This window comes from Urocitellus parryii, chromosome 9 (genome assembly GCF_045843805.1).
Source record: "Urocitellus parryii isolate mUroPar1 chromosome 9, mUroPar1.hap1, whole genome shotgun sequence".
Taxonomy (NCBI): domain Eukaryota; kingdom Metazoa; phylum Chordata; class Mammalia; order Rodentia; family Sciuridae; genus Urocitellus; species Urocitellus parryii.
In genome coordinates this window covers 129,152,971-129,171,225 of record NC_135539.1, presented here as the reverse complement: position 1 = coordinate 129,171,225, position 18,255 = coordinate 129,152,971, and the positions used below count along the sequence as shown (strand labels likewise).

The window sequence follows — 18,255 nt, the reverse complement described above, 5'->3', positions numbered from 1 at the left end:
ACCTAGTAAGTTTAATTTCATGTGTGATTATCATTGCCTATGGCAAGTGAATCTAATTTGTTAGAATAGGAGCCCTGTATGGGGAAGTAATTATGTGCAGTCAGCAATGAATAAATGAAAAAATTAAAAAATGAATTAGTATTTTTGAGGTAACATGTTAAATATGTCCACAGATTGGGAATGGAGAGTGGACATTCTGAGAAATAAAATAGGCAAGGTCGAAACATCTGGTTTTGTGAAAATTAATTTTTCTGAGCATTTTCTCATATGCTGTGGCAAATAGAAAAACAAACAAAAATTCCTGAAAGATAAACAGACTTCAGCAGTTTTTATAGCTGACAGCCTCCAGTAATAATAAAATTTAATGTTTTCCTTGAATGCTATTGCTCAAATAATGACAATGTATAATTGAAAATGAGATTACCATATAATTTGCTTTGTTTTCTCTGCCAGAGCTATGCCTACTGCACTAACTTTTCAGTTGTGGGGTTTACTGAAGCTTTATTTGGTAAAAGGTGAAAGATTTATATGATCTGAAGAGAAACCAGAGTATTGAAGCTTTATTTGGATTCCAGGTCTCTCACTCCCTTCCTTCTTCCTCCTCCTCCTCCTCCTCTTCCTCCTTCTCCTCCTTGATATAACAAGATTAACAGAACGGTACTGAAATATCTGATGGAGTACTGAAATATCATCATCTCCTCCTCCTCCTCCTCCTCCTCCTCCTCCCTCCCCCCTCTTTTTCCTACAGACTTGACACTACCTGAAGCATATTAAGATAGATCTTAGAGAATACTGAATTTGTTTGCTAATGTATTCTTTGTGCTGGTGACTGCCACAAAGAAATATGATATAATGTGTGAAGTACAGGAGTTAGAAGTGGGAGGCATAAGACGAAGTTCAAGCTCTGCATAGTTCCAGCTGTATATAAACCTGAACAAGTCAACTAACCATGAACACTTTAATTTCTTCATCTTTGAACAGTATATATTGAAAACAATTCTCTGCCTACCTAAGAAGACAATTGTATTCTCATAGTTTTTCAAATGAGATAATAATATATATGAAGTTATTTATACACATAGTCCCTGATTCAATGATAGTTTGATTTACCTTTTTTTTTTTTGCTCTACAATAGTACAAAAGCAACATGCATTCAGTAGTAATCATAATTCAAGTTCTGAATTTTGATCTTTTCTGGACTAGCAAAATGTAGTAGTCTCTTCCAATATGCACCTTGACTCTCAGGCAACTGCTCAATCAGAAGGGTAAACAAGCAATATTCTACAGTGTACTATTACTAAACTGTGGTATTCTGTAGGTTAGATGTATTAAATGAATTTTCATCCATTATATATATATCCATTGAGTTTCTGGGGAGTTATGAGGAGATAACCCCATTATAAGTTGGGGAGCATGTGTATAATACATTATAAAAATATTAGGTTTTATTTGGGGTCTCCAAAGCTCCTATTTCACAGGATATATTGTACTGCCTTTACATAAATTCTTTAGTAATCATGAACTTATATAGTTATTGGCTTTTAGATGTCTTTCAGGAACTTAATATTTAACTTGTTCATGAAGTATATTATTTCATAACACGGCAAATAACTAACTGCTCATGACAAAGGTATTTGTTGAGAGCCACAGCCAAAGGGGCCCCAGCAAACTTCCAGCTGCCAGCAGGTATTTGCTCTTAAATTACTTCCAACTTTTTCTTATTAAAGGGACAAAGATATTGGAACAATGCCTATCTTTAAAAATAAAGATAAAATTATTATTTTGTATGTACCTACACATTCTTTTATGTATATATATGTGTGTGTGTATATATATATATATATATATATATACACTCAAAATTTTACAAACTATCAAAATTTTTCAAGTTTAGTTGCTATAAAATAATTTGTCATTAAATCTGCATTCCTTTATCTAAATTTATATCAATACTATTTTAGTGTTTATACTGTTTTCAGATTTCAAATTTTCAAATGAAGATTAAACTCTTGAAAATTGTCTAGTGAAACATTACTGTTGAGTTTATATTCTTTTTTTTTTTTCTTTTCTTTCTTTGGTACTAAGGATTTAATACAGGGGTACTTTACCAATGGGCTACATCCCCATTCCCCATCCCTTTTTTAAAATTTTGAAACAGGGTCTCAATAAGCTGGTGAAGGTCTTTCTGAGTTGCCCAGGCTGGCTTCCTCCTGCCTGAACCTTCCAATTCACTGGAATTACAGGTGTACACTACTATGCCTGATAAGTTTATGCTCTTTTGAAAGAATAAGTTTCCCTAATAATGGGAAATATAATATTTCTGTACATGGTTACTGCATATCCACAAACTACAGGACTAGATAGGACTAGATACTAGAGTATCTATATTTCCAAATGTTTCAGAATGAAAATTAAAAATTCTTAAAATTCCACTTCTTGTTTGTCACACAGATGATCCCCCCAAAATTTTCAGCAGTGTATGGACTACAACCTTGGGGTTTCCCCATGCACTGACAGTCCTTTAAGGGTCAGTGTAGTATCCTCATGAAGACTGTGAGTTGTGAAGCCCACCCAGTTACGAAATGATTGCAGTGGTTCAAGCAAAAAGTACTAATAAGTGAATTTCCATTGACATGGAATGCAGCAGACAGAAGATATATATTTTGTAAAAGGACGTAAGTGATTCTTGACTGGGGGTGATTTTTTGCTCTCTGGAGAACACTTGGCGATGTCCAAACATAGTTCTAGTTTTCACAACTAGGGGAGGAGTGCTATTGGCATCCAGTGGGCAGAGGCTGGGGATGGAGCTAAACATCCTACAGTGCATAGCACAGACCTCCACAATGAAGAACTGCCTGACCAGAGGTGTCAAGAAGAGTGACTTTCAGAAATCATGGTATAGGTAGTACCTGGCGCCATCCTACTAATATCCAAGGGCCATTTCAAGAAAGGCCAAGGAGCTGGGGATATAGCTTAGTTGGCAGAGTGCATGCTTAGCAGGCATAAGGCCCTGGGTTCAATCCCCAGCACCATAAAAAAAAAAAAATAGTCCAAGAGATAAGACTGAGAAAGAATGGTCATAGAAGCAGAGAAGGATCTGGAAAGTGGTATTCTGAAAGCCAAGTGAGGAAGGAATTTTCCATTTGCGAGTGGTCACTAGCAATCTAAAGGCCCAAACTGTAGAGTGTAAGGTGTTTGGTGGCTAGGTGATTGTGTTGGGTACTATTCATTTGTCTCAGTTTCAAAGCCCCTTACTCTTTCAATTCAAATATTATATATAAAATATTTAATAAATTCCTTATCTGGAAGAATGTGAGAAACATGTTTGGTATAAATGAATTGCATTCTGACTTCTTCATCAATTAGTTTCTCTTTACATAAGCAGGTTTAATATCTTATATCTATGACTATATATGTGGTTTTACTTTATGTATATCTATTAATAATACCAACTAACATTTGAGTTATACTGGCGTGTCAGATATTGTTCTAAATAATTTAGATGATTTATTTTTTTCTCTCACACACAAAAAAACCAACCCAGGGAGGATGTGCATGCTGTTATTATCCTTATCTTACAGATATAAAAACAGGTACAGAAAGGTTAACTAATTTGCCCAAAGTCACAAAATTAGTGAGTGGATTGAAACATAGGAAGTCTGGTATTTCCTCTTAAAATATTCACCACAGTATACAGATCCAAATGTAGATGCATTTATCCATTCATTCCCTGTATAAATCTTTGTTTTCAAGGACACTGCATGGGCTGGGGATGTGGCTCAAGTGGTAGCGCGCCATGCCTGGCATGCGTGCGGCCCGGGTTCGATCCTCAGCACCACATACCAACAAAGATGTTGTGTCCGCCGAGAACTAAAAATAAATATTAAAAATTCTCTCTCTCTCAAAAAAAAAAAAAATCAAGGACACTGCATGACACGTTGCAGATTATCAATATAATTATTTTGTAAGCCATGAGTGAATGAGATTCTCAATTTATAAGACAATTTTTGCTATTCCTTACAAATTTTCCTATTACTTTATAACACTCTCAGCTTTCTTTCAAGTCTATTCTAGTTATTATTTGAGTGGTTTGTTATGAGACGTGTTATGGCATTTTAAGCCTTTACATTTTAAACTTCATTCTTTTGCTGAGACATAAATGATCTCCTCCTACCAAATGAAATAGCAGATTAAGTGTTTACATGAGGGGAGTTTGTAATCCAGGATTTCTGCAGCATCGGACTTCAAATAATTCTAGTCAAATCCTGCCTTTTGTGTGACTCTTCCCGATGAGTGTTATGATCAAAGCTTCACTGTGGCAGCCATTAGTCACCGAGTGCTTATTTGGAGAATTGTTGCTAGCATCACTCACTCTCTACACAGGTGCCACCTAGTTACTTTTGTTTTTGCAATTATGGGTTAACTACATTCCTGGGCTTAGTCCTGCTTAAGCTTGCTAGCTCCATATTCTAAATTAAAGTGTGGTAGGGAATTTCTTAAAAGAGTAAAGCTTTCTCTGAACAGGAGTCTTTCAAAGCCATTTTTATTCTTTTTCTTCTGTAAATGAGACTTTTCTTTCAAAGGAAAGTTTCACTTTCTTTTAAAAGGAGTTTTTACTGCCCTTGGCCTATAAAACTGTATTACACTTCAGTTAACAATAACTAATGATTGAAAAAAAACCTTATATTTTATTCTCAAAATAGTGTTCTCTTTTGAGACATTTGACTATCATTCCTCACTGCCTTGCCACCATCCTTTATGTGCTTACTTCCAGTGCATGGAATTAACATCAATCTAAAGAGCTGTTCTACTAAGGAGCTTTGAATTATAAATATCTCATGCAAGGACCCTGTTTTTTTGCTATACTTTTTAAGTCTAGTAATTCCTTAGCAGAGAACTCAGTAGGGGATTATTTCATTTGCTAGTCATTACTTGATGAGAGAAAGCATTTTGAACTATTTTTAAAAACTCCTCATTTTATACATAATTATCCTGCATGTCTCCCTCCTGGTGGTTTTCCTTCATGTGATATACCTGTTGCTCATCAACTTAGAAATAGGCTATTGGCTATTTAAAATGCCTTTCCCAATTTATAAAAGGGATAAAGATTTGGAATTTTAGATTCTCTAACAATAATGTATTAGGGACTGGTCAGCATGAGCTTATCATAGTAAAGAATTCTATCCTATTCATCTCTATATTACTGATATCTAGTACAATTGCAAAGGTTCTTTTTCTTTACCTCTTCTTTTCCTTCTTTCCCCGCTTTGTCTAGGTGAGATATAAGAATTTGAAGTCTAGTAGAGAGGTAAAGCCAAAGGTGTGATTTGCAGACTATTGAATTTAAATGGTAGTTGGGATTACACGTTTGAGGAGATTACCTAGAGCAAAGATTTAGAGAAGAAGTCAGTGAAAGACTTGGATGGAATAATCAGTAGGATAGAAAGCAAATGAGCAGTGTGTTGTCAGAGCCAGAAATGACTCAATAAGGATGGAGACAGTCAATTTTGACATATGCTTACAGGAGACAGAATAAAATAAGGAGTAAGAATTGACCATTAAGTTTGCTAGTACAACTGCAACTGTAATTAAAGTGCTTGAGACAAAGACCTGATTGGAGTACAGTTTAAAAATAATTGAAAATGAAGAATAAAGGTGGCGAGTTTAGATACCTCTGTTGAGAGACACAATTGTAAAGAAAATCAGAAACTGAATGGTAGTTGGAAATTTTAAATTATAGATAGGCATATTTTAAATAGTGTGCAAGGTTAAAATTTATAAGCCAATATGAGTAATAAAACATCTATAAAGGGAGAAACGGATAATGCAAAGGAGGGGAATAATTGCAAGAGAAAAATTACTGTGTAGATGAGAAGGATAGAATCTACAGCATGGGGTGAGTTTGGTAGCTGCATGGACCTTTCTTCCATCATAATGTCAGCAGAAAGACTTTACATATAGGTACACATTTTAGTCCTGATGATGGAAAGATGAAGTAGGTCTCAAGTGAAAGCAACTTTTTGATCAATGAAATGTGGAAAATGTGGAGTTGGAGAAAGAGGTGCAAAAAGTATCAGAAGAGAAACTATGCAGTAGTCATTCAAAGAGTGTGGAGAATAAAACTTGTGTCACGTTTATAGTTTCAACACTGGGCTACCAGGGAGAAATGTGAAAACCTGTTTAAACACATCTCTCACAGGGAGCCCATTTCTGGGTACTTATCAAGCACCATGTCTTCAATAGAAAGCCATATTGCTTCAGCTTTACTCACCATTAATTTCCCACTCTGATTCAGACACCTAGAAATTTCTTTTATCTTGATCCTTAATATATTTAAAAACATTATAAAAGATCTTTTGTTTTTCACTTCCATATATTCATGTGGGAAGATGAAATATCAAATTTTTTCAAGGGAAATAAAAGTAGAACTTCCACTTTATTTCTCTGAATCTTAGCTTCATTGTTTAAAAATAAGGATAAGACTACATGTAAATTTGTGGTTACTAATTAGAGATAAAAATGTATAAAATAATTGGTTATCAATAGATGATAACTGAAGTTATTATTACTACTATATATATTTTTCTCATCCAGAGAATAAGTAAACATTTCTTGTATACTTTTAACAAATGCAACTTTTCTTTTCACAACATTAATATTGCACAATATTTCAAAATTTCTTATGTTTTGATTTGATTGGAATATAAGATACTTTATTGAATGAAAACGTTTTTGTCTTTACAAAATATTTTGAACTTTGATAATGTAATACTTGAGAAAGAGCAAACACTGAAAATTCATTTCCATGTGATATTTTATTCTTATTATGCAAGGAAAATTGTAATTAATTTGAAAATTAGTTTGAAAAGCACAAATAAAAATAACACTGAGGAAAAAACAAAGAATAAAAAAGCTAAAACATAACTTGAAAGAAAGTTTTAGAAAATGACATAATATTATCCACAACCTCTTTGTTTACTAAACAGTGTTGCTAAGGACTACAGTGTTTTTGTTGTAAAGCACTATATCAATTTGAATAACTAACATTAATATTAACACTGAAATTTTTAATCTTTTTTTGCAAATTACAATAATCATGACCATATTTGGTGTTCTCTAAAGGAATATGGATACTACCAAAATCAATGTTTATTATATAAAGAATAAATATGAGATATTGACACTGTGAGTCTTTTTTTTTTTTGGTACCCAGAAGTGAACCCAGGTGCTTAACCACTGAGCCACATCCCCAGCCCATTTTTATATTTTATTTAGAGACAGGGTCTTGCTAAATTGCTTAGGGCCTCACTAAGTTTATGGGGCTGGCTTCAAACTCACAGTCCTCCTGCCTCAGCCTCCCAAACCTCTGGGATTACAGGTGTGCACCACCACACCCAGCTAACACAGTGAACTTTATTCCATATCTTCTTCCTCCATGTTGGTCTGCTCTAGGGCTTGTATCTCTCTTTCAGGTAGCAACCCATATTCATTCAGGAAAGACTCCACATCTCCAGCAAAAAATTCTTCAGCAAACTGTTCAGCAATACTAATAAAGTTGCTTATGAGTTCCCCACCTTTGTAAACAAGTAGTGTGGGGAGTACCTCTGAGGAAAAGCGGTCCCTAGCACCTGTATTAGAAGCTTTTATTTTACAAAATTTGACCATAGGGTATTCTGCTGCAAGGTATGTAAAACTATTGTTTAGAGCATCACAGCCCTTAATGCCATCTTCATAAATGTGAACAACAATTGTGGTGATCTTTTGCTCCTTTTCAATTGTTTCCAGGAATTGCTCCCCAGTTTCCAGCTCATATACAAACCCGTATCTAGGCCCAAAACTCAGCTTCTGATGCATATCCTGCATGCACTGTCTTCGGTATTTACGTAGGCAGTTTTCATCCTCTTTGTCTTGATGGATTAGTTCATATTCTTGAATGCTCATCTGAGAACAGATGAAAGAAATGATAGAGATCATTCAGCCAGAAATGTGTATTCCTTAGGCATACCACACCCATTCTCCACTCTAGGAGTTTGTATTTGCTATTCTCTCTGCCTAGATCACTTCCTCCCCACTCCTAATATGGCCTTTACCTCATTGAGAATTTGTTCAAAGGTCACCTTCCTTGATTACTTAAAAGGGTCCCTGATCTACTCTTAAATCTTTATACTGTTTATTATAGCAATAAATACTAACCAAGCTTATATTATATATTTGATTAATTTAATATCAGTTTTTTTCTAACTATGTTCAACAAGAGAAGGAATTTTATTTGTCTTAATGTATCTTCAACATCTAAGATAATGTTTGGTACACAGTAAGAGTTCAATAATTATTTCATTCTTAAATCCATATATAATTATTGCTGAATGCAGTTGAGCCACAAGAAGCTCACAGTCTCAGTCAGAAATATGACACTTAACTACTCACCACTTTGGGTGAAAAAAAAATCCAGCAAGGTCTTTTATCAAATAAGAAACAAAACAACAACAAACCACTAAACACACACACACACACACTTAAATGTGTCTCTAACAAATGCCTCCATATGTTCCCTCCACAAAAGTTGTTAAAGTCTTATAATTTACTGGACTTTTAGAATATGTAGAATGGAATTCAAACAAGACACAGTTAGAGTTACTTAGAATTCATAAGATTTAACAAGAATGCCAACTGCTGGACCAGCAACCTCAGCATCACTTGGGAACTTCTTGGAATGTACATTTTGGGGCACCACCCACATCTACTGAATCAGAACCTGTAAGGGTGAGGCTCATCCATGTTTTAACAAGCCCTCTAGGTTATTCTTATCCATTGGTTTAGGCTAATATGAGAAAAGACCTAAATTTCTTCTTTCATGACAGCTTCTTTTCACTGCAGCTAGGATTTAAAATTACCTGCATAGTCTTTCATGATATCTTCTCTGTTATTAATGTATTTAGAAGAATGTCAAGCACCCCTTACCAAACCAAACCAAACCAAAAGAAAGTATAAAGGAGCAATGGGACATAATGTTGTATGGGACACTAATAAATGTGGAGAACCCCCAAGTCATGGAAGTTGGATAGCACCCAAGAAGGATCAGCGTCTACTGCTTTATCATCATATAACTGCTCAAAAAGCAACTGCTGTCAATTTTTTTAAGTACTGGGGATTGAACTGAGGGGTGCTTTACCACTGAGTTACATCCCCAGACCTTGTTAATTATTATTCTAATTTTTTTTTGAGACAGTTTCTCTAAATTGCTTAGGGCCTTGCTAAGTTGCTGAGGCTGGCCTGAAACTTGGGATCCTCCTGTCTCAGCTCCTGAGTCTCTGGGATGACAGTCAATTTTAAAGGAGAGAAATTAACTCCTCCAAAACAGGTAATGTATAAAATTGGCTTTGGAAACCAAAGGCCAATTTTATAAAGTATATTTATAAGCACATTTCCATCTTTGGGAAAACAATAAAGTGTAGGAAAATTAAGATGGCAAAAAACTAATGTTTATGGTATATCTACCATGTCTTAGGCATTTTCTGTGGATTATATTATTTAATCCACACAACAAACCTCTGAGATAAGCATTATTAGTGTCATTGTGACTACGAATATACTGAGATTCAAGTTAAGGAGAAATATCTTATGCTTTTATTCCTTCTTTCTCTTGTTTCTCCCTCTTATATTTGTTTTCTTACTGTCTTCTTTCTTTTTCTTATCCTATTACATTTTCTCTCTTAACAGTATTGTCTCAATTTGATTTGTTTTAGCTCTAAAATTAATGGACATTTTGAATAATTCTTAAGTTGCTACTGGAGTTCTGATAATTTAATAGACTAACCACACAAATATTGATTTCAAGATGAATTTGAGCATTCATATGAGAACTTGTTCTATTTACTTATTCAGGTGTACAGATATTTAGGCATTAAGGTACATTTCCAAAACCTAGCTTAGACACAAGATTTTTACATAACACATTTGGATAGTTTTTTATGTTTTAAAATACTTTCATACTTGTTTTCTCTCTACATCTGTTCCAAACAAGAGTAGGTATTCTTGCAGTAATTCAGATGGGAAAATTTGTCTCATCCACAGCATAGTGACTCAATAAAGAACCATCCTCTGCCCCCATTCCCCAAAAATATTTGACTTGAAGATCATCACCCTTGTCAGAAGCCTTAGACCAAGGCTTATTTCTGACTGTAGTTGTCTGTTGACTCTCAGTATACAACTCATATGCACTGGTTTAGAGATAAATAATTCACTATTGTGATTTTTCCCCACAAATGAAAGTGACTTTATGGTTTCTTTTTCACAATCATTGTTATTTAAATAATGCATCCTAATTATGAAGATAAAAACATGGCTTAAAAAACAAACAAAAAAATACTGAAATTTTACTACTTTAATACTCAGATAATCCCCATTAACATTTTAATATATCTCTTTATGACATAAACATATACATTATATAACCTAAATAAGGGAAATCTTTTAAAAATACAACTTTTTAGCAGAGGTGTAAATATATAGCCTTTGTTGTTGTTATTGTTGTTTTAATATTTATTTTTTAGTTGTAGTTGGACACAATACATTTATTTTAGTTTTTTATTTTTATGTGGTGCTGAGGATTGAACCCAGGGCCTCACATGTGCTAGGCAAGCACTCAACTTCTGAGCCACAACCCCACCCCCTTGTTATTGTTTTTGAGATTTATTTTTCCTCCTCCTTTTTCCCCAATCTCACTCTTTCAAATTATCAATATTGTCAACTTGGTGAATGTCTCTGTAATTTTCTACACAAACTCATATGCTTACAATCACATAAGCATTAAAAACATACAGATCTGGGCTTAGTGGCACATTCCTACGATTCAAACTACTTGGGAGACAGGAAGATCACAAGTTCAAGATCAGCCTTAGCAACTTAGTGAGATCCTGTCTCAAAATTTAAATTAAAAATGGACTGGGGATATAGCTCAGTGGTAGAGTGCCCTGGGTTTAATCTCCAGTACCACAAAACAAACAAAAAACATAGGGTGTTTTAAATAAGGGACATATTTACGACTCATGCCTTGTTGATGGGACTACAAACAAGGTACAACCACTTTGGAAAGCAAAATGGAGATTCCTCAAAAGATCAGAAATGGAACCACCATATGATTCAGCAATCGAACTTCTTGGTATTTATCCTAAAGAACTAAAATCAGCATACTATAGTGATACATGCACATCAGTGTTTATAGCAGTGTAATTCACTGGAACCAGCCCAGATGTTCATCAACAGATCAATGGATTAAGAAAATGTGGTATATATAAACAACAGAATTTTATTCAGCCAGAAAGAAGGATGAAATTACAGCATTTGCTGGTAAATGGATGGAACTGGAGAACATCATGTTAAGTGAAATAAGCCTGACTTGGAAAGTCAAGGGTCAAATGTTTTCTCTGATAATTCGAAGTTAGACCAAAATAAGGAACAAAAGCAGGAGTGGGGGATTCCATGAGAATAGAAGGGAAATCAGTGGAACAAAGAAAGGGGATTGAGGGAGAGGGGGGAGCAACTGGAAAAGGGAGGAATGGAGGAATGAAATTGACCAGATTGTGCTATGTGCATAAATGAATATACCACAATAATTTCACCTTTATGTATCTCTATAAAGCACTAATTTAAAAAAAAAACTGTAAAAAAATAGAAGGAAGACCAATATAATAAAGGAAGAAGAATAGGGGGAGGAAGGAAAGGAAAGAGGAAGTACCAGGTACTGAAGTGGAGCAAATTATATTCCATAGATGTATGATTATGTCAAAATGAACTTCAATATTATATATAACTATAATGTACTAATAAAAACATAAAAAATTACAATGTGTGTTTCTTTCTTCTTTAGAATAGAATTATTCATATAATTTAAAACTCTGTGCACTTAGCTTCTCATATTGTGAAACTTCCCCGAAGTCAATTCATGTATTTGTAACTCATTCTTTTTTTTTTAATAATTTTTTTTTCGAGAGAGAATTTTTTAATATTTATTTTTTAGTTCTCGGTGGACACAACATCTTTGTTGGTATGTGGTTCTGAGGATCGAACCCTGATTGAACCCGGGCCGCATGCATGCTAGGCGAGCAAGCTACCACTTGAGCCACATCCCCAGCCCTGTAGCTCATTCTTTTAATAGCTGTATACATTTGTTAGTATGGAATGCTTTGATAGAGATTAATTTCATTTCCATTTTTGCCAGTATAAACAATATTGTAATGAATATCTTTCATAGTGTTCTAAAGTAATTATTTAGAGTGACTTAGCACATTGTAAATCTTTAATAAATATTTTTTACTTATCTTACCTTTCTGCTGAATCTTTCTTTTGAGTCATTTCTGCTCTGAGGAGAAGACATTTGCCTGAGAATCTCCTTCTTGCTAGGTGGGATGGATTCACTCTCTTCACTCCTTAATTTAAACTTTCTCCAATCATTTATTACTCCTTTGGGACCTGGAATAAAAAAATCCCATCTGCATTTTGAAAAGAACTATCTGCATAATTGAAATTTGTGTACATATTGCTGTGGGAACAGAGTTCTTATCTCCTGCGTCAGGAAAAAAACATTTTCTTTGGCCTAGAAATTCCTACTGCCTTGCTCGTAAAAGGTTCTTTCAGATTAATCTTGTTAATTGGATATTGACAAAGAATCTTTGTAAAATAATCTGCTCTAATGAAAATATAAATTACGCACTTTGAGCTATTGGTAAAAAGAATCGGATAGAAATTTTTAAAAATTAGAATATATGGTGAAAAGGAGAATTTTTTAAAAATAGCACTTTCATTATATAAGAAAGAAGCTTCAGCAATAAAGTAACATTGGTATTACACTATTAATAAAGAAAACCAGGTCTGTGATTACTGGGGAAAGGATAGATAACAAGAATGACTAAAGACAACCAGTGAGAAGGAGGCCTGACCTCAATTAGCAAAACTAAGATGCTTTAGAGAAAGTCATTACATAATCACCCAATTTCTTCTAAGAGTCTTAAGAATCTTCTACAGATACAGGAGAGACGGAATCTGCAGATTTAAGAAAAGTTAATTAAATCAAGGATGATCCCAACTGGAATTCTGATATTCAGTTGCCCTGAAAAGTAACAATACTGAGTGGGGCGGGGTGGGTATCAGTGCTTACAAGGTCATAAATTCTTGAAAACATGAAGAAATAAACTGAATATCCTTCACTCAAGCTTAATCTTTCTATGCCTTTAATGTTATGTTCTATATGCAAGTATATTCAGGCAATCGATGTTTTTTAAATTTTCTTGTATAGTCTTGATCTTCCAGATATTTTATGCAGATACAAAACATTTTATATGTGTGGTTTTGTGTGTAGAATCTTTTTTCTCCTGTTTGCCACAAATGGTAAGATATTGTATGCACACATTATATACACAATTTATATGTATTACACATACTTTTCCTTACTTAATGTTTTCACTTCATAATATGTCTTTGAGATTTCTTTCATCTACACACATAACAAGGCTCTTTTTTTTTTAATGGAGGTATGGTATTCTAATTTACTTGGACAGTTTTTTGTTGATATGCATTATTATTTCCACAGTTTTTTCTATGACATGATGCTGTGTGAAGAACTCTGCACATATTTTTTTTTATATCTATGCAGGTATATCTATCGTTGTAGAAGTAAAACTGTTTGGTCAAAGGACATTATACATTTCAGATTTTGCTTTTACTAGGCTGCCCTTACAAAGATTGTACCAACTTAAACTATTCTCAGCAATGTATAAAGTTGTCTTATTCCAAAAAGTGTTATTAAGTCTTTTACTTTTTCTAGTCGTGTGAAAAAAAATGCATCTCACCAAAGTTCTAAATTTATAAGTGTTTTTTTTTTTTTTTTGGTTTGTTTTTGCTTCCCATCCAATCTTTTGTCCCTTGTCCCATTTGGTTGATCATCTTTTTCTTATTAATTTGTAAGAGTTCTTAATACATATTAAGAAGTTGATCTTTTGTTTACCTATTGATTTGTAAATTTTTTTCCTAATTTGTTAGTTTTTAAAAAATTTTTGCTCCAATTATTATTTTCTTTGTTTTTCCTTCTTCTGAATTTATCAATTTTTTTATGTTGTACTTAGAGAGCTATTGCTTACATGACCTTTAAAAAATGAATTGCCACATATTTTGCCTAGTGCTAGTATGAATTCAAACTTTTAGCTAAATTTAAATGTTCTAAATCCATATTAAAAAGATACAGGAAACTACTAGTCAAATCAGATTCAATAGAGTTAAAAGAAATTTGATTTTTAAAATTTAATGGCATTTAACTTTTAAGCTCTTTGTAGTGGCATATAGATAGTTATACACCATTTAAAAGACTGTAGTGGGGACAGATTGGAGGAGAGTAGAGCAATGAAAATCAGTTAGTTATATTGTGGATAGGGAGGTGTGGTAGCAAGAAAATTGGGCAGCAAAAAATTGTCAGTAATCTGGGGCTGGGGCTCAGTGGTAGCACATTTGCTTGGCATGTGTGAGGCACTGGGTTTGATTCTCAGCCTGTTGTATAAATTTAAAAATAAATAAATAAATAAAGGTCTATCAATAACTAAAAATTTTTTTTGATAATACTGTTGTTTTTTATTATCAAAGATGCCAGAAGAAGAATATAATTTCAGGCTATATTTTAAACATAGGAATAAAAGTATACAACATTTTAATAATCTTCATTTACTAGTGAAGTACCACAAAGTGGATTTTGTTTTGCTCATTTCTATCAACAGACAGTAAATTCTCAATAGCATTAAAATATCTTGTGAAGATTATAAGTGCCCTCTACTAAAGCTGTTTTTCATTCTTTGAATACATTTGGCAAATTTATTGTTCCATGAATCAGTAAGATTTGACCTCACAAATAAAATAATTAAAAAGGGCTGGGGATGTGGCTCAAGCGGTATCGAGCTCGCCTGACATGCACGGGGTGCTGGGTTCGATCCTCAGCACCACATAAAATAAAGATGTTGTGTCCACCAAAAACTGAAAAATAAATATTAAAAAAATTCTCCTAAAAATTTTTTTAAAAAATAAAATAATTAAAAGACAGAGTGTACAAATCACCACTCATAATTAGTGTTTTCTAAAGATCAAGTAGATCTGAAATATTTGTCATTTGAAATCCACCTAATGTATCTTAGATTATATATATTGCCTCTTTTTAAAAAAAAATTATTTATTTTATTGTGCTATTTTTTATTTATTTTTTTATTAGTTGCTCAAAACATAACAATGATCTTGACATATCATACATTTGATTCAAATGGGGTACGTAATCTTAATCTTATTTTTCCATGTGTACGGATTGCAGGATCACATTGGTTCAACTAAAAATTATTAAAAAAAAAAAAGAAAGAAATTATCAGTAATTTAATGACAATGCCCAGAAGTGTGGAAAATAGAGAAATTTGGTAATGCAATGACCATTGTTTTCCCTGCTGCAGTGTTGCTGCAGTCTTTCTTTATATTCCTTAGAAGAGCACATTGTTATTGCATGAATAATTGTATTAAATTTTAATTGAAATAACATTTTTCTTAAAAACAAACAAAAAAGAAATTATCAGTAGTGTTTTTCTCATTCTTTGACATTAAAATAAAACTGTTTTATTTCATTTCAAGTTAATTTATGGACTCGAGTATTTTTAAATTTGTCTGTATTACCATATGAAGATATTACTCAAATTCCATGATGAATATTATTGACAAGAATATTAGATATTTGTAGTTTTTTAAAATCTTATTTTATTTTTTCACACAAATGGAGCACAACTTTTCATTTCTCTGCTTGTACATGATGTAGAGTCACACAATTTGTGCAATCATACCGGTATATAGGGTAATAATGTCCATCTCATTCCACCATCTTTCACCACCATACCTCCTCCCCTCCCTTCCCTCCCCTTTGACCAATCCAAAGTTCCTCCAGTCTTCCTTTGCACACCCTCCCCATTATGGATTAGCATCCACTTATCAGAGAAAACATTTGGCCTTTAGTTTTTTGAGATTGGCTTACTTTGTTTAGCATGATATTCTCTGACTTCATCCATTTACTTGTAAATGCCATAATTTCATTCTTTTTTTTTTTATTGGTTGTTCACAACATTACAAAGCTCTTGACATATCATATTTCATACATTAGAATCAAGTGGGTTATGAACTCCCATTTTTACCCCAAATACAGATTGCAGAATCTCATCGGTTACACATCCACATTTTTACATACTGCCATATAATTTCATTCTTCTTTAAGGCTGAGTAATATTCCATTGCATACACACACACACACACACACACACAATTTCTTTATCCATTCATCTATGGAAGAGCATTGGGGTTGGTTTCACAGTTTAGCTATTATGCATTGAGACGCTATAAACATTGACATTGTTATATCACTGCAGTATGCTGATTTTAAGTCCTTTGGGTATAGACTGAGGAGTGAGATAGCTGGGTCAAATGGTGGTTCCTTTCCAAGTTTCCTAAGGAATCTCCATATTGCTTTCCAAAGTGGTTGCACCATTTTGCAATTCCCCACATCCTCACCAGCACTAGTGTTGCTTGAATTCTTGATAATTGCCATTCTGACTGGAGTGAGATGAAATCTTAGAGTATTTTTTATTTGCATATCTCTAATTGCTAGAGATGTTGAACATTTTTCAAAAATTTGTTGATCGATTGTAAGATATTTGTAGATTTAATCTTAATTTAATAATTATTTTTCTTTCTAGTTTTACTTACCTGTATGTGTGGCCTGTCCTTCAAAGTCTTCCTCAAAACTTTGGCTTTTGCCTTCTTCCATTTTAGGGATTAGTCTTTATATAATCTACAGAATAAACAAAGAAGCAAAAATGCAGATGAATGCCAGAATATACATGCATTTATACATAAATATATGAAAGGGTAAAGTTTCTAAGCTGGAAAGCTTGAATGTAAAAGATTAGGTATTATTAAGTTCCTCTGTTACACCCAGATTCCTGAGATAGTTAAGACAACACCCTACTGGCCATTTAGCCTAGGGCCCTGTGCAGTTCCTCACAGGGCCCGAACCAATCAGTTTGAATGTGTAACCCGCTTACGAATGACCAATCACCCTCGCCCGCCAATGAATGTGCCAATCACGTCTCAGAGTTGTTGTTCAATTTCCCTGCGCCTCATGATGATTTGTTCTGATGTATGCAAAGACTCCCGCCCTCCCCAAAAAGTGTACTTAAGCTCTGTTTGAACCTCTGCTCGGGGCTCTGAGCTGCGCTCCCTTCTTGAGTGGGCACAGAGTCCCAGCGCGCTGGAATGGATCCCCAATAAATCCCCTTTTGCCAATTGCATGGAGTAAGTCTCTTGTGTGTGGTCTCTCCCTCCGACGCTCCGCCGGACCCCCCTTACATATAAAAATAAATGTGTGTATGTATATGTATATTTATAGGTCCCTGCTGCCAGGTTCCACTGTAGGTCAACTGCAAGTAATTAAAGTGATACGGAATTATCTATCATTTGTGTTGCTAAAGATGTCTGGAAAATTCATGGTTTGTCTTATTTTTTTCAATATACCTTCATTTTAGTTCTTTATGCTTGATGAACATTGTCAGTAACTGACTGCCACACTCTGGCTGGGCACAAAATCACGAGCCACTCACAACCTTGTAGATTCAAACAGCAATTCTTTATTCCTGAACTCACACCGGCCCTCTACAAACACGTTCTGGACAAAATCCACATACTCCATCAGGCTCTAATCAGCAGGATACTCCCTATTCCCGGCAGGGTACACCTTAAACCTGGAACCGCCCTAAACCCAAGGAGTGGGATACTCCCTAAAACCTGATCTGCCCTAAACCAGATCCGCCCTGGTCCTTGAGCAAGGTCACCTTACTCAAGCATACATGCAATGTCACAGCGAATGTCCAAGGCAAGTCCATTTCCACGAGTCCTTCCTCTAAGCAACATGGGGTACGCTGGCAAGGAAATTGTCATACCTACTTGGCTAATGGCTCTCAGCAACTGACTTTTTAAAAATTATTGTTATTAAATTATATATAATTTGCTCTAATATTTTATATAATAAACATTTAGTTAATAATCATTACATACTTCAGATATTTACTATGTGCTAGGTGCTTTTCCAACTATTTTATGAGTTAAAACTCATTTAATTCTCACATAACCATATATGGTAGGGATAATCGTTAATGTCACTTTGCAACTGAGGAAATTGAAAGGGAATTTAAG

At 34.1% G+C, this 18,255-nt stretch overlaps 1 protein-coding gene across 1 annotated transcript; it reads right to left on the bottom strand.

Annotated features, from left to right (window-relative positions):
* Positions 1-7,413: 7,413 nt before the first annotated feature.
* Positions 7,414-16,834, bottom strand: Pdc (phosducin). The gene is made up of 3 exons (XM_026392891.2): positions 16,771-16,834; positions 12,326-12,471; positions 7,414-7,941 (listed from the first exon to the last, which is right to left on the bottom strand). Exons 1-3 carry the CDS (start codon positions 16,829-16,831, stop codon positions 7,414-7,416), a joined length of 735 nt encoding a protein of 244 aa, XP_026248676.1. The 5' UTR covers positions 16,832-16,834.
* Positions 16,835-18,255: the final 1,421 nt, after the last annotated feature.

Excerpts from the sequence above, each read along its gene's own strand:
- Pdc (XM_026392891.2), bottom strand. The coding sequence starts at position 16,831 with ATGGAAGAAGGCAAAAGCCAAAGTTTTGAGGAAGACTTTGAAGGACAG. Across the intron at positions 12,472-16,770 it reads AGGACAGGCCACACATACAG|GTCCCAAAGGAGTAATAAAT; the intron begins GTAAGTAAAACT and ends TTTTTATTCCAG. Across the intron at positions 7,942-12,325 it reads AAGAAAGATTCAGCAGAAAG|ATGAGCATTCAAGAATATGA; the intron begins GTAAGATAAGTA and ends ATCTGTTCTCAG.